The 26289-nt window shown below is 39.6% G+C and overlaps 1 protein-coding gene across 14 annotated transcripts in view; it reads left to right on the top strand.

Annotated features, from left to right (window-relative positions):
* myo18ab (myosin XVIIIAb) overlaps positions 1–26289 on the top strand; it is a 125101-nt gene that overhangs the window by 49450 nt on the left and 49362 nt on the right. For 13 of the 14 annotated variants that reach the window (XM_040006440.1, XM_040006443.1, XM_040006439.1 and 10 more), the window contains 14 exons: positions 484–547; positions 661–805; positions 5602–5613; positions 7522–7692; positions 7872–7962; positions 8233–8425; positions 9134–9220; positions 12483–12624; positions 12735–12894; positions 13804–13990; positions 14664–14868; positions 15138–15247; positions 18734–18799; positions 25971–26099. In XM_040006440.1, the coding sequence (XP_039862374.1) occupies positions 484–547; positions 661–805; positions 5602–5613; positions 7522–7692; positions 7872–7962; positions 8233–8425; positions 9134–9220; positions 12483–12624; positions 12735–12894; positions 13804–13990; positions 14664–14868; positions 15138–15247; positions 18734–18799; positions 25971–26099 (1762 nt within the window). The remainder of the gene's footprint in view (positions 1–483; positions 548–660; positions 806–5601; positions 5614–7521; positions 7693–7871; positions 7963–8232; positions 8426–9133; positions 9221–12482; positions 12625–12734; positions 12895–13803; positions 13991–14663; positions 14869–15137; positions 15248–18733; positions 18800–25970; positions 26100–26289) is intronic. The other variant, XM_040006434.1, reaches the window with a different exon arrangement.

The raw sequence follows: 26289 nt of genomic DNA, 5'->3' as shown, positions 1-26289 counted from the left end.
GATGCATCGTTACAACAAAGAAAAAAAACCGACCAAACGCTGATTTCGTTACTTTTTTAGGTAGCAAGTGTACATTCTGTGCTCGAAGTCTAAAAATGGGCAAGCTTAAGGATTTGAGTAAATTGTTGTCACTAGACGACTGCAGTTCTTGTGAGGTGTTCCTGGTTGACAGTCGTCAGTATCGTCAGTAAAAGTAGTACTTGGAAGGAACTGTAGTGAACATTGATCCTGTGATTTGCAAGTCACTGCGTTCTGTTTTTAATTACATTTAACAAATCTTCTCAACTTTTTTAGAATTGGGGTTTTACACTAAATATCTTTGCTAAGTCAGCAATTAAATTAGAAAGCTGTCTTAAAGGAAAATCATTGTCACATAATATGGATATTCTTCTGATATAACAAAAATACAGCTACTCACATCAAGCTTAAACATTTGTCTGGCACTGAGGAGCTTATGTTTCTAGTGTCTTTCCTCTCCTCCAGGACGGAGCTGCACTTTAACCACCTGGCTGAGAACAGTGCTTTTGGGATCCTGCCACAGACTAAGGTAATCGCAGTAGATGGTAGATGTTAATAAAATGTGTGGATGAAAGCAACTGTTTATTGCAAAATTCCAGACTCCCTGCAGAGTTCAGTAAAGTTTGATTTGATCTGCTTCAGCCTGAAGACAAGCAGCGATCCTTGCAGCAGTTCACCAAGCTGCAGGCAGCCATGAAGGTGCTGGGCATCTCCAGTGAAGAGCAGAAAGCCCTCTGGCTTATCCTCGGTGCCATTTACCACTTGGGGGCAGCGGGCGCGACTAAAGGTAGGAACGCCCTTCCTCGTTGATTTTAAGTACATCAGATCTTGACTAGGGAGATGGTGTGATTATAGGGGAATAGGAGAAGATGTAATAAAAGGATAGCGTACAAATAGAAATCTACAGTGTATCACCAACTGCCACACCTGTCAGAAAAACAACCATACAGCAACTAGAACCCAAAAAATAAAAAAATGCACAGATATATTCTTCTTGTAGGGGTTGTGCAGTGTGTGAGTGTGAGAGAGAGAGTGTCTTTGTCACAAAATGAACTTGAAAATGAGGGTAGGGGAAAATGGGCTCCAGGCGCCCAAGAACTGCCTGGCAGAGACCCCCCCCAACACGGAAGACGTGTAAGCCATCCCAGACCACCAAGGGAGTGGGTCAACAACCATGTCAGAACAGCGAACCACACGCCCTGGAACCAACAAGTATGCCCAGGGAGGGGCAGCAGCATCCAGCAAGGAGCACTAGGGAGGGTGAACCTCTTTCCTCCAAGACCATATCTCACAGGGGCCAAGCCCCAGCAAGCCCCAGACCCAGCCATGCACACACACACACACACACACACACACACACACACACACACACACACACACACACACGGACCAGATTGTCATGGTCAAAGATCTGACCACCCTCATAACTTCTGGGTACTGACCAGTAAAATAAGGTTGTGAATACAAGCAGCTAAAAGGATTTCCCTCTGTAGGGAGGCTCGGCTGTATCTTAGACTTAAAGTTAGGAGCTTAGACATCTGGAGAAAGATTGTAGTAGAGCCACTGGCAGTGTTGGGGAGTAACAGAATACATGTACCGCCGTTACGTATTTAAAATACAAAATATGAGTAACTGTATTCTGTTACAATTACCATTTAAAAAGGTGGTATTCAGAATACAGTTACTTTGTTGAAATAAAGGGATTACTCGGCGGTCTTTTCCTGTTTCATATGTTGGGCTGTCCCCTCTCTATTTTTGGTAATTCCACGCCGGTGGAAACCCAAACAAAACACGCATTAAGAGGCTCTAATGCCTGTGTCTCAAGCCCATGTCACCTCTACTTGCGGCCCGCAAAATGACGTGATGAAATATTTAAATAAATTATTGTTCAAAAAATTATTTAATATGAAGGCAATACAGGCACAGCCCTAAAGAATGTAGCCTCATGGGCAGTGTAGCCCAGGTGTAAGTACACTGTGTTCGTGTTTTCCTCTGAAACAATAAGCTCCGTTGGAGCAGCCTTTCAACGCCTCTCTCTGTCTCTGCTAGCAAACTTGACCCAGGCAACAAAGTAAAGCTAGTTTTCAGCTACGAGCCCGACACGAACCCGACGTATTAGCCAGAGGTCGCTTTACTACGGTTCGGAGCCGTGGACCTGTTTTATATACGTGCGGAATAGTTTTGTGTACAAGATCACTGCAAAAAGTGCAGCCTTACCTAATGTCCACCTACTGTTACTCATTTATATTAAGATTTAAACATCTAGTTGGTGTTGGTATGATGAGTAACCTTCAGTAATAGTAATAAATCACACAGCAATAGTACATTCATGTAGTTGTAAAAAGCATGATAATATATAGTAATAATATAAGTAATCCAAAGTATTCAAAATACGTTACTGTCATTGAGTAATGTAACGGAATACGTTACAAAATACGTTTTGGGGCATGTAATCTGTAATCTGTAGTGGAATACACTTTAAAAGTAACCATCCCAACACTGGCTATGTCCATGGTGCTGATGTAAGCTATAGGTGACGGTTTCTCTTTGTGTATATATATGTTGTCATATATATGATAACGCATGTTCAGTGGAATCATAACAAAACACCCACATTTCTGTTTTGTAACGCAAAACAATTATAAATCTGAACAGAGACGGTGTCTGAGGTTGCGTTGATGCCCGAATTATTTCATATTTATTCCTGTAAAGTAAGACAACTGTAGCCCTGTATGAGATTTATTTAATTAAACCCTTTATTAATGTTCTGGCTTGTGCGGCTCCCGTTACAAGCATGAAGGACACATGCATATGAGAGGCGTCATCATCTCCTGTGAGACAAATTTAACAAAGATCTGTGACAAAACTCAGCGAGAAAACAATAAACTGGAAGTGTAAAAACACCTTTTTACTGTTCTTTGAGGTAAATCCCAACATTTATGATTTTCTGCAGCCTGTCCTGGTAGCTGCCATTCATAAGGATTATTTCTGCAGAAAAAGAATGACATGATGCATTAAATGCCCCCTTTCATGTGAGCAGAAGCAGATGCAGAAGAAGTTAACCACCGATGTGATAGCCATCTCTGTCATGGCCATCTCTGACTGAGGTTTTAGGTTTTGTCGAAACCCTTAATGGAAAAAAAAAGCCAGTCTGTGCTGATCTTCCTTTATACGCAAAAACTTTATTCTCAGTCAGAATAAAGAATAAAATTTACAGTAAGAGTAAACAGTCGACTTTTCAAAAGAAGTTAATGGTCTGTAGAAACGTCTGTGTTTGTTCGTGTGTAAATAAAAAAAGTGTGTAAATACATAAAGTGTTAAATACCGTTTTCACTGCTCCATTTTCACGGGAGAGAGTTCGGTAAGGGGATCCCACACTAAATCAGCAGTGAAAGTGTGAAAGTGTGCATATGCGTTCCACAAGCAGCTTGAGCTTTGTTCTGTCTTAGATAATCCACAAAGAATTTCATTCTATTTCACATTTTAGTCTGGATTATTAAAATGCAGTGTTTAATTTCTCGTATAATCATTTTCAAAAGAAACTGATATGCGTAAAATCCATCGTTTTACGCACGACTCCTTACATCGCCATGATTAGTTACATGGTCACAACAAAATTACGGCCTGTTTTGCACAACAAACAAACAAACAACAACAAAAAACTGAAGTGTCATCGTGTCCGTACTGCTGAATAAAATGCATATTTTCCTTTACATTTGTTTTACTTCTCATAGTTGGGTTTCATTTGGAATTTCCTTTGGAACTCCAAGCGCTTTAGAAAGACTGGAAAGTGGGAAGTTTGCATGGATCACATCATGGTCTTCCTCGCCTCTCAGTCAAAGGTCCTGATGAACTCTAGCTATGCCCACTGGTCTGTGCCGAAAGTCACTAGTTGAGGCAGTTTGGGCATCTTCTTAGTAAGCCTATTGGCCACCAACCTTTGAAGGTTTGTTGGGCACACCGAACTGGTAGGAGACAGCAGGGTAGACCCAGAACTTGTGTAAAGTGAACTGGAAAGTTTTGCTTGGGAGAAATTTGGTTGAAATATCCCACTTACCCTGCTGCCACTAGAGTGAGCACTGATCCACTCCAAATAAAGTAAGACCTGAAACTTGCAATGTCATCCTGCTTAATAGGGAAAAGGTATATGGAAGAAAGAGGCCATGGATGACAATATGTTAACAACAAACTGGCAAAAAGTCTCAAATGAATTTGTACCAAATGGGCAGTCTAAAATCTATATGCCATATTTGACTTGTCCCTTTAACATGATCCTCCTAAGTATGTAATTTCAGTTGTTTTAGATTGTAAGGACAACTTGAAATAAAGATGTGCATATCCTGCATTTTGGTTTTATACTTATATGCAAGTTTCCCAACAACTGATTTATTGATTTTCCCAGCTTCTCTGCACTGCACTGCATTCATTTCCCTGACCTGATTACTTAATGCCAGCATGTCTCTGTTCAAATTACAATCAACTGTAAGGCATCAAATGTGAATTCTTCTGGCAGAAGTTGGAAAAAAATTGTTTTTAAGTCAAATTTACTTTCTACCACCAGCCACTAGGTGTCATGTTTGACATATGAATGTACTGCTCTCAGTCAGAGGCATGCTGACTACGGAGGCAAAAGGGAATGCAGATTTTTTCCATTAGATGCCGTTTAATGTGGCTTTTTCCAGAATGTTTCAGCAGCCCACAGTTAATTCCCCTAGAACTTTTAGAAGTCCAGGTATGTTGATCAAATCCTACATTGTGTTCTGTTTTTATGTATGACATCCAAACAGTTTTTGAAGTTGAGTTTTAGTTTAATCACTAGTCATATATTTGAGGTTTTACTGTATATAAGTAGAAGGTCCCTTAACTTTAAAATTGTGCCGTCTGAAAAAGAAGGCATACCTGCACAGAAAATAAGATGGAGCGCAACAGAATACATTTATTTTATATTTGGATGTGACCCCTTTACAATCACTACCAATTTAAGTGCCAACTTTAATTTATTTGCAAAATTGTGTCTCCATAACTGGAAGTGATTACACTTGCACGTATTTATTGATTTTTCTCCTCATTGCAGCAATCTCAATGTGGTGGCTGTATGAAGTGTTTCCTTCTGTTTTTTGGGTCGTATGGGTTCAATGTCAGGTGGCGATGGATGCTCCAACGTAAAACTGGGGACAGTAAAAGTCATCTTTTTACATGTTTTTGCTGAAATGCACACTTACTTCAAAGTGACATCAGTCATAGTATAGAAAGTCTTTTGTGACTTGAATAATTTTTAACGTCAATAGTCTGCACTGACAGTGACTTTACTTGAAGGACATTCTTTATGCTTGGACCGTTTTCTTTTAGTCCTGAGTATCATTTCCTCTCCACTGGTGTAAAACAGGGGTTTGGGGTGCTATCAGTCCCATTTCTCAGCCAGCTGTTCCAAAGCATAATGATGTGTTGTCAGTGTTGTTGAATGCTAATGTTCATGTTTTCCTGTGTCTGTGATGATGTGATGAATCCCTAAACTATTATCTCTAACACCCCCCCCCTCTCTTTTTACTTGCATGTTTGCATGCTGCGCCATATCAAACACAGATGGAGATGAAGGTAATGGGAAAAAAACAACACACAACTTGTTGACCCTTTTTTTTAACCTAAAAAACCTTATGTAAAAGCCTCTCCTGTTTGTTTTCTGTCTGTATGCCTTTATCATTCTCTTCAGCCCTTAAGCCATTAGCATTTTTATTGTTTCTGCTCCTCCTCTTTCTCTCTTGTGTTTTTTGTGTTTTCTTCATTACGGCTCTCCCATCTCCTTGCATCGCCTTTTCCTTTTCTCTAAGATGAAAATCAGAACTTCACTGTTTCTTTAAACCGCCCCCTCTGATACCTCCCCTGTCACCTCATTCGACTTCTGTCACACTACTACAATTCTGAAACAAACAAAGTAAAACTTGTACATTTTCAAATCTCTTGTTTGTGTTTTAGCTCTCTATCACAGACCTTGTATTTCCCAGATTAACCTGGACCCTGTTGGGTTCTCTGGTTCTGTGTCGCTTTGATTGGCTGTATGTGCCTGGTGTTGTCATGATTCTTTGGTTTATTCTAACACACTGGCTTTGATTGAGGTTCAGACCAAGTGGAGATGCTCTCCTCTTGCAGATAATTGTGCAAAAACAGATTGAGAGTTAGGATTAAACATGATTAGCTGTCATCTCCATCACGTATCTAAGAACACACCAGCCTCACACAGCTTTTCAGTTCTCACAGTAGAGATTTCCATATTTATGTTTGGAGTCGTGGGAACAGAACACAAACATGATGTGCTAAAACCCACACAGCAGAGGACTCTTGGTGTTTAAGGTGGGATCATAACTGGATCCTACTTAAAGATTTTAAAGATTTTTAAAACATTGATTTCATTTATTGATATTAAAATATTTAAGTGTCTCTAATTTTTACTGTCAGTGTATGTGCTGCAAAGTGTCAACATGAAACTATTCTGTACTGACTTTAAGTATTTTAGTAAAAATAATTTACATTACGTCAACTGCAAGATATTCACCAGTTGACTTTTAGAGCCACCAGTGTTCAGCATTAATTCAGCATTACACATTGCACAAAGAAATGCTGCCTTTCTCTCTTTGTCTATGCCGTTGACAGCATATAATACAGTATAGTTGTGGTATTATAATAATACATTCTTCAGGAGTCTGCTGTCGTGTTTTGGATGGGGTAAAGTGATATTATACAGTAAATCAGTACAAGACTGTACTGTACACCTCATGACATCTTTCATTAAGAGAATAGATACTTTTTAGTCCTTCTAGTGAGTCCATCACAAAAGTTGCCTTTGTTGATGGCAGTAGTTGGGGTCTGGAAAATTTCTCATTCACTCTGCCACTTTCAGGAGATGAATTATCATTATGCAGTTAAATCTTGATATAAGAGATATCCCACTCAAGTATAAGAATCAAGTCAACATTCATTTCCTTTTAGGGAACTCCTCTAAATCATAGATGCTGATATGACTGCGTTACTCTGTTAGAGAAGCGCTAAATGTTCCATTACTGCAGAATCTCAAGCTCAGTTGTCGTTTCATTTCAACTGACAGTTTTTGCACTTTTCAGCATTGTTTTTTCACATCTGGGACAACTCCTGTCAAAGGCAGAGAACATCTCTTTTGGTTAAATAGAGGTGCCAAGCGAAGTGTTTACCAGGTAGAAGGCCAGGACCATCGTTGAAATTGAATTTATATTTTAACAGTTACAGTCTGAGGTCTTGTCAGCTGTACTGAACCTCAGCAGAGCTGATAGTTGTACTGGATTTGGATACTGGAGTGTCACAGAAATGAAATCTTGCCTAAATTTGCAACAGACGGTAGAAATAGTAGTTTTGATCTACAGTAATTGTATACTTACACTTGCTCTTCATTTTTACTGTACATGTTATCTTCGTTGCCTTTCTTCTTCTAGCTCTTTAATTTAGAATTTGAACTCATACATGCTTTACTTGTAGTGGGACGTCGGCAGTTTGCTCGTCATGAATGGGCTCAGAAAGCGGCCTACCTGTTGGGCTGCACCTTGGAGGAGCTATCTTCATCTATTTTTAAGCATCAGGCCAAAGGACTGCAGCATTCTACCTCATTCAGAGGACCACCAGATGAGGCTAGCCATGGTGATGGCTTAGGTAAAAATACTGCAAACGTTGGAATTTCCATTTATGTTGAATTATTGCTAAAAGGGTTCCCATTGTTGATATGATCATTTTTTCTTAGATGCAGACCACATTTTGCTTGTTTTCAGCTGCTGTTTAAAAACTGAGTCTCATGAAAAAAACATAAAACGTGCATCTCATCTGTCTCTCAGGCCCTAAAGTCACAGCTCTGGAGTGTTTGGAGGCCATGGCATCGGGACTTTACTCTGAGCTTTTCACACTTGTCATCTCCCTTATTAACAGGTTAGCTGTCAGCATTTACCTCAAATTCTATTACTACAGTATTCATATTCAATTTGGACTTATATAAAATAGCTAGATCATTCATGAATTCATCTTGCCAGATAAGCGCTGCACTTTGGATTTTTTTTGTAAAATATTTAAAACATTCACCTTCAAATATTGTAAGAATGAATTGGTATATAAATATAATTTTGACACTGGGAAGCTGCAGACTGCTTGATTAGTCAAAGCTTCTTCACTAAAGCCTGCTGATGTATCTGTGTCCCTCAGGGCCCTGAAGTCTAGTCAGCACTCTCTGTGTTCTCTGCTGATCGTTGACACTCCGGGTTTCCAGAACCCTCGGCTGGCTCATCAGCAGAGGGGAGCCACTTTTGAAGAGCTCTGCCACAACTACACCCAGGAGAGGCTACAGACTCTGTTTCATGAACGGACCTTTGTCAAGGAATTGGAGAGATACAAGGAGGTGCAGCTGGAACAACAGAGCTTAACACTTGGGAGGGACAGAACATATACATATTTCATGCACTGATTTTAAGGACGACTTAATAATTACATGTAGTCAAACACAGATGTCTATTTTTTCTGGCGTCTGCCTGTACTGATAATTCTAAACTAATTAAAATTTTTAGGATTTTAGATGCACTGGAGATCAGTTCATTGGTGCTCCACAGCAGTAAAGAATTTGACCTCAGTACTCCAGATAATCCACAGGATACTCAGGGGTTTAGAAAATTTCTACTTCTACTGTAGTTCCAATGCAAGTGGTTCACATCAGGATCTGGGGTTTCTACGAGTAATTGAGCTTCAAAACTTGAATAAATAAATAAAAACTCAAATGTTGAGAAATTGGTGGTGTCAGTCAAAGCATTTCTATGTGTAGTTTACAGCCTCGCCCTGTGCTTGTGTGGGTTTCCTCCAGGTAAGCTTGCACAGACCAAAGACCCTACAATAATGCAGAGAAAACCCCCAACAATCAAATTTCCAGTTTAAGAAATGTTTCCAAAACTTTTTATGTACTCAACCCAATCTATAGCTTTAGTAACTGCTGATTTCAAGATTGAGATGAACAGCTACACTTGATTTTCTGTTTTTTATTTTTTATGAGCTCATCTTCTGCTGGTATGTGTCTTGTAGGTTACTAACCTGAGTTTCTGTCCCCTCCTGCATCTAGGAAAACATAGAACTTGCTTTAGATGACATAGAGTCCAACACCTCACTGTCTGTAGCAGTTATTGATCAAGCCTCAACCCAAGCTCTGGTAAGCAACCCTCACTACACTCTGCTTTGCTTTCACCTGGAATCAGTTGTGAGAAATATGCTGTGTTAACAGCACAGATTAAAGTTGTGTTTATGTTCAGTGGAGCATTGAGGTATTTAGGTCCAGATTCAAGGGCAGTTTATCTGGGCCTGAATTTCAGTCATTATTCAGGGAGACATTAATGCAAATGAAGCTGTAGCCAAATGAGCACCCCAGAGTACCACTGAGCCAGCAAATAGCTCTTTTCATCACTGCTGGCAAATGCAAATAGTTTTAGGTCCATGGCCAATCTAGCAAAGCAGGCATCAATATGTGCTGAAGCCAGAGGACCTGAGATCTGGGACAGAAAACTCCCCCTACTCTTCTTGAGACTGAAATTAGATGTAACATAAAAGAGTTTTCAAAGCATGCTTAGCCTAAATGCTTGTCAACTTGTTGTGATGGTTGGTTCCATATTTTCTTGCTGTTTCTTTCATTTCCTTTAGGATTTTGTCTGAGATCAGCACTATTGATTAGAATCAAATTTGTGATGTGTTTTCTCTTTGAAGCTTGAAAGAGTCTCCTTTTTACTAAAAGTCTGTGTTGTTAGCAGTACAAGTATCTGCAGCATTTGGTCTGTGTAGATGATCCTGCAGTCTTGATGGAGTTGATGCAAGTACTAGATTCCAGCTTCCTTTTGTGTTGGATTGTGTTGAATGTATTAGATGATTTATATAATGGTGTGTATTTTTATTTGAAGTGAGAGTAGAACAACAAACCTGTAATTATGTAAGAGTATCAAATGTCTGTTAACCATAATAACTGACATTTGATACCATCAGCAACGTTGTTTTTCATGCCAAACTGTTGATCGTTCTAGTTTTCAAGACACCTAGAGACAATCAAATCCCCCAAATATTAGCTGAAATGCTTTAAGCTGCATCCATATTGGAAGCAGTTCACAGCAACCAGAGGCCACACAACGTAAATGACATTCTATGACTACAGGAAAAATAACAAAATAACCACTCGAGATACGTTTCTCCAGGCAAGTGGTTGATGCAGTTATCAGTGCGCGAGCAGGATCCTGTTGTTTGACATATGACTAGGTAGTAAATAAATTAGATGGTTACCCAGGCAACCCGTACCTGGAACATTAAGGAAACAGGTGTCAGCTTCAAAGCGAGTGTGGTGCTGTAGCAGCAAAGACTACAGAATGGATTCCTTTTTGCTGGCATGTGTGAATCTGAGGTCAGTTTCTAATGGTTCAACTGAATTCAAATGAACTCTTAGGACTAGATTGACAGTGAATGTTCTGACCTACAATCACTAAATATTTTAGAAGTTTCTGCAACTGATCCTCTTTATGATGGACTTACACATTATGTACACACATCCTCAGATAATACAGTGCTCAACCACAAACAAAATCACTCTGTCAAGCTGCCCTGGTCTTTCAAGGCAAGGAATCTGTAGACTGAAGGTGTTAGCGTCACAAGGCCTCTGTAGATCAAACTTTTATTATCTTGTTTCCAATCCTGAACAATCAGGTGGTACAGATATTACACCAACATAAACACCAAGGTCCTCTGCCTCTGGTGCCTTTTTTGTTCCATCTTCCACTGCTCTGTGGCACATTTCAGGCTCCCACATGTCCATTGCAGGCGATTTGGCAAAGGTCATGGGTCTGCAAAGGCATTCTCACCACTGTGTGGCTAACAGCCCTCATACACAGCGAGATGCATATGTGCATAATCTGGTACCTTTTTTCCTAATCATAACCAGCTTGAAGGATTTTAAGCAACTACAGAAGACTTTCGGTGAGCTTGAACCACACAGCTTGTGCTCCACCAGGCCATCAATGGAACTACACCACACTGCCACTGTCCTTTTGAGTGGAATCATAATAATTTTGTGTTTGTGTGTGATGTCAAGTAGTGACCAACAAATTATTTCAATTTATCTGAAGAGGAATTAAAATAATGTTGTTGATCTTTTTGAGGTAGCACCGCATCGTGTTACACAAATATGAGTCTGTCCCATACCTTTAGCTTTAGTTAATAGCTGCATTACTAATGACACCCAGAAGAACAGTAGACATGGAAACGCACTGTGACTCAATTTTGATTAAACAATACAGGTGGTGCATTTGCATCTAGCTTGTGATCTCTGTTCAAATTACAGCAAACTCTTCTTTTTAATCTCGAAGTGATTCGAATGACACTTTAGCAGATGATTTGTTTTCACCAGCACAATCCTAAGCCTCTTCTTTGATTTGGAAAGCCTTTAAGAGTCAGCTAACTTTGTATTTTCATTAAAAGCAGCCTGTCTGCACAGGTTTCATATTTTTATGTAGAAAGTCTCATCTCTGCTAAGTCCACAAATTCAACAATTTAACAAAACAGTGCAGGATTTAAACTTTGTACTGACAAGAGGAGTAGTTTTATAATCAGCTGTTAAGGTTATGAAAGCCTATATCCAAGTAATCACTCAAGCTTTTGTATATTGTTAGATTTTGGGTGCTAATTTACTAGCATTAATTGAACATTGATTTCTAAGTAGAATGACAGGCATTCAGAAATGCTTGTGGAAGGCTTATTCTGCATTTGTACAGAATTCGTTTTATTTGCTTGCTTCTAACTTAAATATATGAGCTGTATGATTTTCAGTGCACGGTTGGAAAGCTCACTCAAGTCTGATTTGTGTGACTGACAATTTTTAAAAGATGGGAGGAAATCTTCTTAAAAGTAGAAAATTAAATGAAAGGGCCAATCCTTGCACTGTCGTTTAAATCAGTACTGTAGTGTTCAGCTTTGAAGGTTTGGGAGGACATTAGAATGCACTTGATTGAGTCTTTATGAAAAATGCTGAACAAACCTTAAGGACAAATTTCTCTAGAGCAACAGCAGCTTACTGTAGGTGGAGATTTGCCATGTGGAAATTCACTGTCTCTAAGGTTTGAAGGAGTAACAGAAATTGGTCCAATCCATGCTACCCAAGGCCTCCATGTTTATACAGTGACATCAGATGATGGTGCTGACAGTCAACTCCACAGCTCCAAAGCAACCTTTAATCCTGAGAACAAAAATAAAAAATGTTTTTACTTTCTTTATTTTGTTTTTGAAAAAAGAAAGCAAAACACAAACATCTCTTGTCAGATATTTGGCTGCTTAGTACCCAGTCACTGTCCTCTGATGAAAGTGACAGATAACGATTTCTATATTGTCTTTCCTTGATCTGTCCAAATAAAAAAGACATTTTCGCCTGCCTTTGTTCATCACAGGTTCGTACTCTAGCCAGGACAGATGAAGCTCGAGGCCTTCTGTGGCTCATGGAGGAGGAGGCTGTTCAGCCAGGAGGTTCAGAGGAAACCATGCTGGAGAGACTCTTCAGCTACTATGGCTCTGCACAGGGAGAAAACAAAGGTGAACCCTCAAACACGTAGCTGTCCCTTAACGCAATCAGTCGAGGCTTTCTGAAGAAACAAATAGACAACACTGATACACCATGGCAGAATATTTCCATTCTGTTGCAGGAGCTAATCTACTTCTGCGAGGAGAGAAGCCCCACCTCTTCCTGCTGGGCCACAGCCATGGGACCAATTGGGTGGAGTATAACACCCAAGGCTGGTTGAACCATGCCAAGCACAACCCTGCTGCCCAGAATGCTGCAACCCTGCTGCAGGACTCCCAGAAGTATGATGCCTCTGTCTATACATGAACATCATCCAGTTTAATAGAACAATGTATGAAGTGATTGGTCATCACTGCTGTTGTTTTTTAAGCTGCACGTCCCCTGATGGAGTTGCTAGTAGTGGATTTGAATTAACTGGTTACGTAAGAAGAAAATAAAACGATGTCCTGTACTAATAGAATTACATTTGTCTGATATAGAGAACATATAAATGTACATTACAGTACACTGCATGTAAACTTGTGAAAGAAATGCCCAATTTATTCTCGCATTGCCTGGATTTATCTCAGTTTCTGTCATGTTAGGCCTGCCTTTCCACCTCTGGGGGCTCTGTGTTCTCTTGTCTTTAGTTCATATGCACTCATTTCAGTCTGTCTGTAAATTTTATGGTTTCAGTCACTCAAAAAACATAATATGCTTGACAAGGGGAAGAATGTAGAGTTTAATCAAATGTTTCCAGTATGATCTTACTGCTACAATCCACAGTTCAACCATGAATGAAGTCAATATATTTTGTACTGTAGGTTATGAAATCAATGGCTCTTTGTCTATAAAGTCTTGGGAACATTTGCCTTACTGTCTTGCAAAAGGGAATACACACTCTACTTAAGTATAGTCTAGCTAAAGCAATTAATTTGCTCTAAAAAGACAAAAATTGCAGGGACAATATCTAACTTAGCAACTTTTCAAAATCTGTTTCAGACCTTTAGCAGTCATAAGGTGAGTGTTTGACACCATGAGGCAACAGAGTGAACCAAAGAGTGCAGCAAGGAGCCTGTCAACATATGGCTCTCAAAACAGTATAATATGGCACTAATGCTATCAGATTGATTTCTTTATATTGTCTTGTGAATTCTTGGATGCTAGTGATGTGGATTTGTACAAACCCTATCATCTTTCTGCCACTGCAGGAAGAACATCAGCGCGCTGTTCATGGGCCGGGCCAGTGGAGCCACCGTGTTGTCGGGCTCCATCGCCGGTCTGGAGGGCAGCTCCCAGCTTGCCCTGCGGCGAGCCACTAGTATGAGGAAAACCTTCACTACAGGTGTGGCTGCTGTCAAGAAGAAGAGTCTGTGTATCCAAGTGAAACTCCAAGTGGTAAGTGGATGAGAGTGTGGTTAAAAGGTACGAAAACACAACAGGCACCAACCACCTTGTGGCTGCAGCTCAGTGCAGCTGCTTTGGCAATGGAGCTGCACACCTATGGCACCTCTGCCATAGGTGTGCATTGAAGATCTTGCGGACCGGGGCCTCTGCCAGGCGTTCCCAGCGCACCCTCACTATATATGCACATTAAGGTCATGCAGTTCCCACCACCTGATCCAACTCACCACCTGGTGATTAGTTGACAGCTCAGCCCCTCTTTTTAGCCAATTGTCCAAATCATGTGGCCGCATCTCTGGTGAAACAATTACAAAATCTATCCTCGACCTCCGGCCTAGGGTGTACTGATGCCAAGTGCACTTATGGACACTCTTATGTTTGAACATGGTGTTCATTATGGACAAACTGTGGTTTGCACAGAAGTCCAACAACAAAACACGGCTCTGGTTCAGATCCGGGAGGCCGTTCCTCACAATCATTCCCCTCCAGGTCTCGCTGTCTACATGAACATTGAAGTTCTCCCAGTAGGACAGCAGTCCCCCCTTCTGTTGCTTTTGTAATACTTGTTAAGGCAGTGACGCTTAACTCTCTACTATTTTCATAGCTTGTTGTTGCATGAAGTCTTAGAACTGGAAACTGATATCTGATATAATCTCTTTATTTTTAGGATGCTCTGATTGACATGGTGCGGCGTTCTAAGGTTCACTTCGTCCATTGCCTACTGCCCAAAGTAGAGGCAGTAGGAGGAGGTGATTACCGTATGGCTCATGGAGAGAGCCCTGACTCAGGTCTTATGACTCTGGACGTGAGCCTCCTGAGAGCTCAGCTCCGAGGATCCAAGCTGCTAGATGCTCTGCGCATCCACAGGCAAGGTAACTACTTTGCAGTGTTATATGTATGTAATTTCAACACTCTTTCCAGTCACTGCTATGCTGATGACAGAACCACGTTTCAGTTTAATTTGATCTGGGGTTAGGGGTTAAAGTACCCTAATGTAAGACTGTCCCATAGACATTCATACTATTGTCTGTCTGTTGGCTGTTGATAAACTGCTAGCCTTTCCACCAGCTGCAGATGCTACTTTAACTTTGGTGTTCTGAGTTTGTGTGCTCTCTTCTCTGTTCTGCCTCTCTGCCTCTAGGTTATCCTGACCACATGGTTTTCTCTGAGTTTCGAAGGCGCTTTGATGTTCTGGCACCTCATCTAACCAAGAAGTATGGCCGCCACTACATTGTCACAGATGAGAAGAGGGTGAGTGCAGAGTTAGCATGATACTTGCAGTTCTGCTGTGAGTAGTTGGACTGTGACTGCTGATATAACGAAAAGTGCTCTCTTGTCAACATCCTTAGCTGTTCGTATATTAAGATACAATGTAATCATTTGCCTTGGTTTAATCAGAATAAATCATTCACAAGGGGAAATTGTTTTGTAAAATTTGCTCAGGATTGTGGGAGATGTAAGGTTATTTAAAAGTACCTGAAATCCACTGTTAAAGTGATGTGGTGTAAATGTGGGATAAATAACAGGAAATGTTACTTTCAGATTGATCATTTATGTTCTTGTAAGTCTTTTGCCTGTAAGTGAAATACTTACTCATGGGGATATCTTTTGTCTTTTTTTCACACCACAAAATCACGTACAGTGTAGAAAGGATGAAGTCTGGACATGCGGTGTTTCCCTCTTTGCCCTCCACACTTGAGTCTGTAAACACAATCCATTTATTCTTCCTCTTCTCTTACCGCTGTCCTGGCTCTCCCACTCTTGTGTGTAATTAATTATAATTGTGGGGGATGGCAGCATTCAGCCACTGTACTGAATAATTACTGATGGTGGGAACAGTTCTTTGTTTCCTCTTCTCTCTGTCTTCCCATCCATTCCCTTGTGTCTTTTTTGTCTCGTTATCTTTCAATTTCTTTTGTATAGGTGGCAGAACAGTTTAGGAACATCCCTGGGCATATGATTAATGTCTTCCCTACATTTATTTAGCGAGTATATAGCATTTTTGCACTAAGGTGTGATTAGTCTTACGACGATGCTGTGAGAAAACATATCTACATTAAGATCCTCTGTACCTCATGTCTTGTCTCAAAAGGTGCAGAATCTGTTTTCTAAGAATCAACATTTTGTTTTGTTTTGTAAAAAGAAAAAAGAAAACTTAAACAAGGACATCAGACACACAGATGTGTAAAATCTCGTGCTCCTTTACACTGCTCTATACTACACTGGCAGTGAGGAGGCTCAAAGTTTCTTGAAGATGAGCTTAGAGAGGATATCCCACTCAAAGAGTACTAATGCTACGCAGGTCTCTTTATTTGAAAAGGAAGATGGATGGAAGGTGTTGGTGTGAGATAGATTACTTTAGCCAGATTTAATTGGACGATAATACAAAATATTTTTTTTCACAGAGGGAGAAAGCAAGAGAGAGAGGGTTTGGTTTGCTGAGTCTGTCGGACGGTTTGTCTCTGCCAAACAAAAGCCCCCATTTTTCTCCTGCTATAGCCCAGTACTGTCTGCTCCTCTTAAGACAGCATGATGTAGCCATGTTGTCAGTGTCCATATGGTACGCCTGCCAAGAGCTTTTCAGACCAAACAGGCAAACAGCAGGGGAGAAATTTAATGCATCATCCCCGAGAAGCTTAATTCTCTCTAAAGTTTGTTACTATTATTTTCCTCCTTTGAGAGGTTCCATGGTCTAGAATGCCTGGTATGAAACATCTTTTACAAGCAGATCCCAGTTTCATACCTGCCTGATAGATATATCTGTCTGTCCGCTTCTTGTGAAACACAAGAGGCAGCCAAAAAAAAAAAAAGGATGCTTCCAAAAAAGCTGAAAACTGAAGCTACAATATTAATAACAATATTGTTTTTTATGGCAGCTTAATTTTGTGGGTTGAAATTAAGTTTTCCTGCATTATAAAATGCAATGTGATTGTTCAAAGTCACGCTTACACACAGAATCTGAATAAACTAGGAATTTGCAAATTTTTGTACTTTTTTATACAACACTTCAAATCAAATTCAAGACTGTTGCAATAAAGGGAACGTATGCAATTGAAAAGCCTACGTTTCCAAAAGACCACTGTGTCTAGTTCCACTTCCCGTCAGGGAAAATGTTCTGAGACCAAATTTGAGCATTTTTGGTTTTTGAACAAATTTAAATTCATCAACTCCAAAACATAATCATGATGATCTGAGATCTGAAGTTTAAGTCTGATGAGTAAATTAACAACAGAATGGTTGAAAAGAAGAGTTACTGAGGTGTTCAGTGAAGAAATCGCAAAAATACCGAGGGCCTAAAACCCTTCTTTAAGAGGAATGCTCAAATTCTTCCTTAATTACTGCAAAAGTCCTGTAATTACATTAATCTTGTCTTGCAATTGTTCAGGAATTTCACAAAACAGATATGTGCATGAAATAAAGGTAGTTTTTCCAAGAGTTCTCAGAATAGACTTCCTCAAAGGCTCTTACAGTGGGGGAAACAGTTACTTGATGATGAGCCCTTGCTGTTGCCTTACCAAAAAAACAGAGGAGAAAAACAAGAACAGTATCTAATTTTTATTGCAGTTTTATTTTAATGCAGCAATACAGAACTGCAACTATTTTATTTGTAAATGGAAGAAATCTAAAATGGACATCTTTCCAGATAGAGGACGGATGATTATCGTATCTCATGGGGTGGGGATGATCATGAGAAAGGTGGTAGATCAGTCCAAAGCTTGGAGCTTGTTAATTTCATTTCATTTTCATTCATTTCATTTATTTGTTCATTTTCAGGCACAACAAATACCTATATTGAACATAAAATGCACAAAACAAAGAACAAAAATTGCCTGAAAAAGGAGTGGGACGAAGAAAACTTATTAAATCCCACCCCTATACTCACTCATCAACAAAAAAAAACCAATAAATGATCTAAGGCAGCTGGGAACACAGTGACCAAGAAGCTTGTTGGTAACACACCATGCTGTAATGGATTGAAATCTTGCAACGCCAGCAAGGTCCCCCTGCTCAAGAAGGTACATATACAGTTTAACAGTGAACATCTAGATGAGTCAGAGAACGCTTGTTAAAAAACGTGACACCAAAATTGAACTCTATGGCATCAACTCAACCGTTTTTTGACAGTGATCAAACACATACTGCAAAGACAATAAGAGAGTTGCCAAAGAAGCACATTAAGGTCATGCAGTGCCCTATTCAGTTTCCAGACCTCAGTTGTATAAAGAATCTGTGGATGGAGCTGAAGCAGGCTTTAAGTTGCTGAGTGGCAGCCAAGAAACCTAAAAGATTTAGCGAGTTCATGTGAAGTGGAGTGGTCCAATCAGTTTGTAACTTAACTGTAATTCCTTTTGTCGGGATTTTAGGTTGCTGTTCTGTGTTTTTCCCCTAAAATAAAAACCACCATAAAAGTTAGAAACTGATCATTTCTTTATAAGCAAACTTTCCAATTCAGCAGGGGATCAAACAATTATTTCCCCCACTGTACATTTAATGACACATTTACCAAATGTAGTGTGTAGCGTCACTTTTCAAACCTTGTAGTCTGTTTCCTTTTAGGGACATCGAGGTATGTGTGTGCTTGTGTTAGCTGATTCCAGAGTGGATTGGTGTTTGTTGCTATGGCACGTAACTTGCATCATTTTTAGGAGCCAGGTCACATGACCAGACATAGGTAAGGCCCGGACACAGAGCGATTGGGTTGTTTATCTAATGAGTGTTCGTTCTGCTCGTTTCCAGGCAGTGGAGGAGTTACTGGAGTCTTTGGAGCTGGAGAAGAGTAACTACCACATGGGGCTAAGCAGGGTGAGTTTTCCCTAATGCATACACTTTTCATCTCAATGTACTTCTGCTTATGAGTTAATGCAGTTTTCCTGTTATTGCAAACTCAACATTTCCTTCACAGTACTAATTCTTTTTGTGGTGATCCTCAGACGCTCCTCTTTTTTATTGCAATCCTAAAATCCAGTTCTGTCTTCTTTGTTGTCTTTATATTTGTTGTTGAAAATGAGATTTTTGTGGGTTTTCATCATCACTTTCTACACTGATGTTGATCAGCTTGTCGTCTGGCTGTTGCTGCTTTGTGTTGCTGTGAAAGAGCAAGAAAAAGTATTCAGATTCAAAAACCTTTTTATGCTTTGGCCCTTGCAGTTAAACAGATAATTAGAACACATTTTCATTCTACTCACTAGCTTGTCGAGCAAAAGGGGCGACAGGCTCTCTGTTTCTTTTTTGTTCCTCTGCAGTGACAAAGTCTTCACACTTCCACATGTATCCTCACGAGTTCTAATTCTCTTTTTTTTTCTTTTCTTTTTGGGGGCAAGAGGTGATATTTTCTGCACTCTCTGTATCTTGCCAAGCAGCAGTCAAACACTGCCAGACTGTTGAGGATAAAGTGCAGCTAATCACAAGGAAAAGGGCAGGCAGTTTTTGCTAATTAGATCTGTGAATGTCTGCGGAATAAAGAACAGTCTGGGCCTTGAGCTGTCAATTATTGAAGTTTCTTGGCAGATATTGCAGAATGTTTGACCTTGCTTCAGAGTTTGACCACTACATTCCCAAAGTTAACTTTGTAGTACCAAAGTTTTCTTTTAATCTGTGGTTTTCATATCAGTAACATTGGTAATGCCTCTTGTTTTGTAATGTTTTTACTGACAGTTGAAACACAAAGGTGTCCAACCAGCTCATGTGGGAAAGTAAAGCACCAGCTTCCCATTTAGAGAGTAAGTGGCCCAGTCTGTGGGCCACTTACTCTCCAACCGGCCTACTCCTATAATACTTAACTAAACATCCGATAAATACTCTATATTACTCATCCATCGCTCCCCATATTTCTATATTAACAATTACACAGTATGTACAGTTAGATCTGAAGGTCAGTGAAGATAAGTAAATACATTTTCTAATTCCAGATGGCAGTATCAGTTCTGTTAAATTACTGCAACACTTGAGCTAGATGGACTTGATAAAGACATTAAACATGATAATCAGTTTTATCCCAGGGTGATGTGGCAATGTTACAAAGACTTTTTTATACTGCTGAATAGGGATGGGTATTGATAAGATTTTCACGATTCCGATTCCATTTTCGATTCTGTTTAACGATTCGATTCTTTATCGATTCTTTTTAAAAAGGAGAACACTAAGGTCGATTAGCTCAGAACTTTGTTTTATATCTTCTCTTTGAACAAGATAGAAATTTAGCAGTAACATGGCCTTACAAACCCAACAGTGAGAGCTTAAGAGATCCAGCCTACGGCTCTTCAGTGGGGTGTCACAGGGTCCCCAGGAAAAAAAATGTAAATGTAAAATAATAAAATAAATATTCTTCTGTAGCAATAACAAAGTATAACATAAATTATTCTGTAGCAATTACACAAGAATATCCAGTAATGTCCCTGCCTACAATTAAACACATTCACTTATCTAAAATCGGGGCATCTGCTGTGGCAAACGGGTGCAAGGCTTTGACCACAAACTGAGTCACTGCTCGGTGACATTCGTCTATCCTGGCCTGAAAGGAGACGCTAACGGTAGACTGCAGTGAGAACTGCCAGCATCTGAGCCAGACTCTGTCTCATCATGGTCACTAAATGCACAGTAATGGCAGGTTTTGTAATAAGGCAGATTGCGCTAACATAATATGCACTGTTAGTTGATTATTTACCTGCCGCATTAACGGGAGAGGACGTGCGAACGTTACCGCTGCTGCTGGGCTGAGATTCACGAGTCTGGAGCGGAATTAAAAACACGACATTCATTTAAGGTCATCGTGTGTTTTGTGAGCAAATGCTTTTGCATATTCGTAGTGTTTCCTCCCTTAAATGAAATATCTACTTTGCAAGTATTGCAAGTTGTCCTGTTGTCATCCGTTCTCGTAAAGTATAACCAAACTTTTGAGTGTTTGAGCCGCTTAGGCGCCGTGTTTCCTGCCAGGTAAATGACGCTCCGCAACGTGGTGACATCATTCCAAGGAATTGAAACACCGGTTCTCAACAAGAACCGGGTTTCGATACCCATCCCTACTGCTGAAAGTGTTGGGCTTTGCAAATGTTCCATAAATGGTAAATGGAGTTGAGGTCAGATTTCTGAATTCAATAAACATTAGTCTTTTTAAAGATGCTAACAAAAAATGTGTCCTCAAAGAATGGAGTGCCACTTCTCCTTTATGAAGAAGGTAGCTTGGTGAAACAGCACTTCACATCACAGAATAATAACACAACAGGATTAATTTAGTTAAACACATTACGTTATATCATTACATGTTATTATTTATGTTATTATAGAATTTTATATATATATATATATATATTATTACTATATATATATTTGTGTATGTTATTTTTTTTAACCAGAGTCAGATGGAAATACAAGAAAGACAGGCACACTTAAAAAATGGCAGTAAAGAAAGCAATGACTTGCCTAAGAGATGTTGTTGCTAATTAAAGGTACATTTTCCAGCTAACGTTTGTCTGTGTTAAATAATAACACCTGCCTAACATGGTCTATGTCAGGGGTGCCAAACTCATTTTACATGGCGGGCAACGTACAGCTCACTTTGACCTTAAGTGGGCCAGACCAGTAAAACTTCCCATTCAGTATAAAGAAGTTACTTATTTAACTGTTTTTCTACATGAGGAAGAAAAAGCTGCTGTGACAAGGAAAGAAATCTGTAGGCACGCATCTTTGGACTTAAACTGTAAGTAATAGATGTGGAAGATTACGGCAAAAATTCTTGCAGCTGGTTGCCCAGACTGTTCAGGTTTTTTTGTAATCGTAAAAACCAGAAATTTCTATAGAAAGTGGAAAAACAGAAACTTTTCTGTCATTTAAATTTTTAATGCCTAATTATTTTGTGTAGTATGAATGGCTATATGAGAGCATTTTATCGGTAGGAAAAACTGTAAGACTTAAGAAAACAAACAAACAAACAAACAAACAAACAAAACGGGTAAAAGGCCAAAGTTTCTGCTTGAGCTTGTTTGTGGTGAGCAGAAGTTCAAACAAGTTAAGAATTATAAATAACTTCAAGCACATTCTGGCCTATGAGACTCATTTAGACCCTGAGCCATGGCTCTGTGCTACATGCAGATACTCAAAGACACTTTGTATATAGTTTATTTTGTGTAATATTCAATACTGAACTGTAACTTAGGAGAACACATATGAGGTTTAAGGCCTGGATATGTTTGAAACCTTTTATCCTCCACCATGGAAAATGGCTGAATATAAAAGTGGATATCACTTCAGACAGTCTCCAATATCATTGAAATGCAGCCAGATGCTGCTCATTTTACATTTTAGCTCCTTTCTTCACTTTTTCCCAACACGCTTGCATTTAAATCCAGCTCGCCGTCTCTCTGTGTACTTGGCTTGTACCACTACACTTGTTGTCTTCGGAACATCTGCCCCCCTTAAATCTTTTGCATAATGGTATGATCCCAGCCCCCCACCTCCACCCCCGATTTTAATAATTTAAATAAATAATAATATTACATTTCATCTAAGAGACTGAGGGTCTTAATACTAGCATTGTCTTTCTCAGTATTTTCTAACAAGTCACATGTCCCGCCATCTAAACTTAAAGCAAATCACACAGATTTTTGACATTAGTTGTGTTTGGACTCTCATCAGCCTGGAGGAATTAGCAGTAACACAAGGTTTGTGGGCTGTGCAGGTATTGCTGCCAACCTGTCCCTGGTGTGCAATGCCAAACTTTTTGTAGCTCTCTGCATGGCAGTATTAAACATTCCCACACTGACACAAGGGTCTCTGAGGAGCATAGCTGTTCATGTTTGCCGCATGTGTTGTCTCCTTCCAGGCTAGTTAGACATCATCTTCCCACGACAGAAAATCCCACTGGAGCAGAATTGATTTGTGGTACCCGAATCCATTTTTGGGGAGTGGAAAAAGCATTTCTGTGCTTTTTATACCTTAGCCACTTCGTTTTCCCACCAGCATCTATAGCCACAACAACAGTAAGGCAGTATTTAAAACTGTTAGATTGGCGTATAGGGAAAAGGCCTGCACAATGCCAGTCTAATGCCTTTTGTATAATGCCTCAATGACTTTTGCCTGATGGCAAAGTCATTGAATCTTTTAATACCCCATTTTACACAAAATATCAGTATTTGTAAAAATCTATAAAGCTCCACAAACATAAACAAAAGTAATTCACCATAATATTCTTTGATACTCTGGAATTTGCTATAAGCCCTGAACAAATGTTGTTGTTGTTTTTCCCTCTGGCAGTAAACATAGCTCACAGGCAACTGGATGAGGAACAACCTACTGCTCATTAAACCACTATATAAAAAAAACAAACAACCCCAAACAAAACTATAGCAGTTGCCCAGCTGGGCTGCAAATTTTGACTTGGACTCAAAATCATAGTAGAGCACCTCACTGAACTATAACGCAGTGATTATTGCAGAATTACATATACTCATCATGGGCATAACTGTTAATTGTAATTTAGGGTTTTTAATAATTTCTTTAAACTGCTGTTTTAGTTCCAGTGAAAGGAACTCTTAATGCTTCAGCACACCGAGGCATTTTGGATAATTTCATGCTCCCAACTTTGTGGGAACAGTTTGGTAATGGTCTCATTCTGTTCCAACATGACTGTGCACCAGTGCACAAAGCAATGTCCCAGAAAGTCTATTCTGTTCATCTGGAGTTAGCGTTTTCAGTGGAAGAAACTAGAGATGGACCGATCCGATATTACGTATCGGTCCGATACTGACATAAATTACTGGATCGGATATCGGAGAGAAATAAAAAATGTAATCCGATCCATTAAATATCAAAAAACCATCTCACAAAACTTGCGACACGGCGTAACTCGGCTCATAACGGTAGCACGTCGCAGCAGTGTGCGTCACGTGATAGAGCGGCTGTGTGTATTTGTAGCCTCGCTACCAAACCAGCATTTCATCTCCGAGGAAGTTATCCCAGAGAGAAGTAAAGCAAGTGTGTAAGTTCGTCTCTGAATGTTTGTAAAGCATTCCCACGTTAAGCTTAACAACCTATGGAGCGACTGCCTCTTTTCTCTCTCCCTCTCTCTCCTGCTGCTACTTCAATCATGAAACTGATCAATGATCAGCTGATCAGCTTTTCTGTCGCGAGTCCGTCTCTCTTCTTTGTTTTTGGCCCACTTTGCGCCAGAAAGAGGAAACCAGCAGCTGAACAACAGCAGCACGTTTAAGCTTGATAAGCTGTTGTTAGAATGTATTTAATATTACTTTCTACACCAGGATCTTTTTCTACAGCTGACGGCTGGTAACTGTGCAGGGGCGGATCTAGCAAAGTTTAGCCAGGGGGGCCGATAGGGCATTAACAGGGAAAGGGGGCACAAAGACATACTTTTCTTTGTTATTCTCATTTAAAATGTCGAGCTTTTAATAAATAATTATCAATCTGACACCCAAAGTTTTAATCTGATGTAAAATGAATAGAAGTCCATTACTGTATATAGTAACTGTTAAGTCTAATATACCCTAGTAAGCTATAGTACTTTTTCCTTTGGGAAGGTACCATCTGTGCAGTCTGCAGTTCTGTAGAAGAAAGATGTTGAATCTATTTAATTATTCTTGAAAAATAATTTATTTCTGTGCATTTTTTTCACACTGCATCAAATGAAAGTTGATTAAGTCGATTAAGCATCATGAGATGGGGGGTGGTTCCCTATTTTTTTTTGCTGGGAGTTTGCAACCCTATTAGTTAGGTTGCTTAATATTTCTGCTAAGTACTCTTTAAAATACCAGAATAGGGAGGATGGAGCAGGTTAAAGTTCATTAGATTGATCAGTATTGCTGAACTATGACATATTTTGGGTCCAGTGTATTCTTTACATACAGGTATAACAGAATAGCTTTAGTGTTGTTTATTTAAACTTGAGTATGAACGTATACAAAATGCAGCAAGATATTAAAAAACAGTTTTATTGATTAAAAAACACTATATCGGATTCATATCGGTATCGGCAGATATCCAAATTTATGATATCGGTATCGGACATAAAAAAGTGGTCTCATGCCATCTCTAGAAGAAACATTTAGTCAATCCACCAAGTGACTTCTTCAGTCTCAGCTGGCTGCAGGTTTCCCCTTCATTATAAAATGTACATTTGATTAATGACTTAAACTAGCCCAACTGACAAACGATGGGCTGTGAGGTCAGTTTCTTTATCATTAATATGCAAATTGTTGCTTTGAACAGCTTTTTTCCCTGAACACATGAAGTCATCATTTTAAAAAGTGCTACATTTACAAAAGTTTACACAAATAAACTACATTTATTTCTAATTACTCTGGTTATCTTTTTCTAATATTAAAATTAGAGCAACCTGGTCTCAAACACAAACCCGTATCCAACCAGGTCGAATGCCACCCAGATTTCAGACAACCAAAACTTCTGGAGTACTGTCGTCAGAATGACATCATGATTGTTAGCTATTGCCAAACTGGCTCCTCTAAAGATGCATCTTGGGTGAATTTGAAATGTCCTCCTCTGCTGGGCGATGAGGTGCTTGTATCCATTGGGGAAAAAGTACAACAAAAGTAGTGCCCAGGTGGCCCTGCGCCTCAACATACAGAGAGGAGTTGTAGTGATCCCAAAGAGCTTCAACCCTGAGCGGATCAAACATAACTTCCAGATATTTGATTTTTCACTGACTGAGGAAGAAATAAAAGCCATTGAAGCACTGAATAAAAATATTCGGTTTGTTGAGTTGCTGATGTGGATTGATCATCCGGAGTACCCCTTTCATGATGAATACTGAACTCTGTAACTTTTATGTGATGTACTTGAGTTTTAAGAATAAATGACAGATCATGGGAAAAAATTAGAGCAAATAGTTTTTCACAGCACTTTACTTGAACTTGAACTATTAACTTCAGAGAGTTAATAATGTGAGAAAATAAAGGAGAGAGCCGGTATATGTGACACTCTTCTAACTCTACTTGTCCTTCTGCAGGTGTTCTTCAGAGCAGGGATTCTGTCCAGACTGGAGGAGCAGCGAGATTTCCAGACGAGGAGGAACATTTCTCTGTTCCAGGCTGCTTGCAGGGGATACTTAGCCAGACAGGCGTTCAAGAAGAGAAAGGTAGGACTACTTTATCATTTGGCATTTAAAAAGTTAGGAATTACGTGTTGAAATCTGACCAACACAGCACTGATGACTTGCAAAAAAGATATGTCGTATATTTGCCATTTGTAAATATACTGGCTTTCCCCCTGCTGCTCGGGTGATTTTTGTGATCATGCATCTCCAGTGAGCAACTGCCAAAGAAACC

Source organism: Simochromis diagramma, unplaced genomic scaffold (assembly GCF_900408965.1).
Source record: "Simochromis diagramma unplaced genomic scaffold, fSimDia1.1 OVJJ01000024.1, whole genome shotgun sequence".
Taxonomy (NCBI): Eukaryota; Metazoa; Chordata; class Actinopteri; order Cichliformes; family Cichlidae; genus Simochromis; species Simochromis diagramma.
Note: the sequence above shows the minus strand (reverse complement) of the source record. Positions and strands in the feature narration are given on the sequence as shown.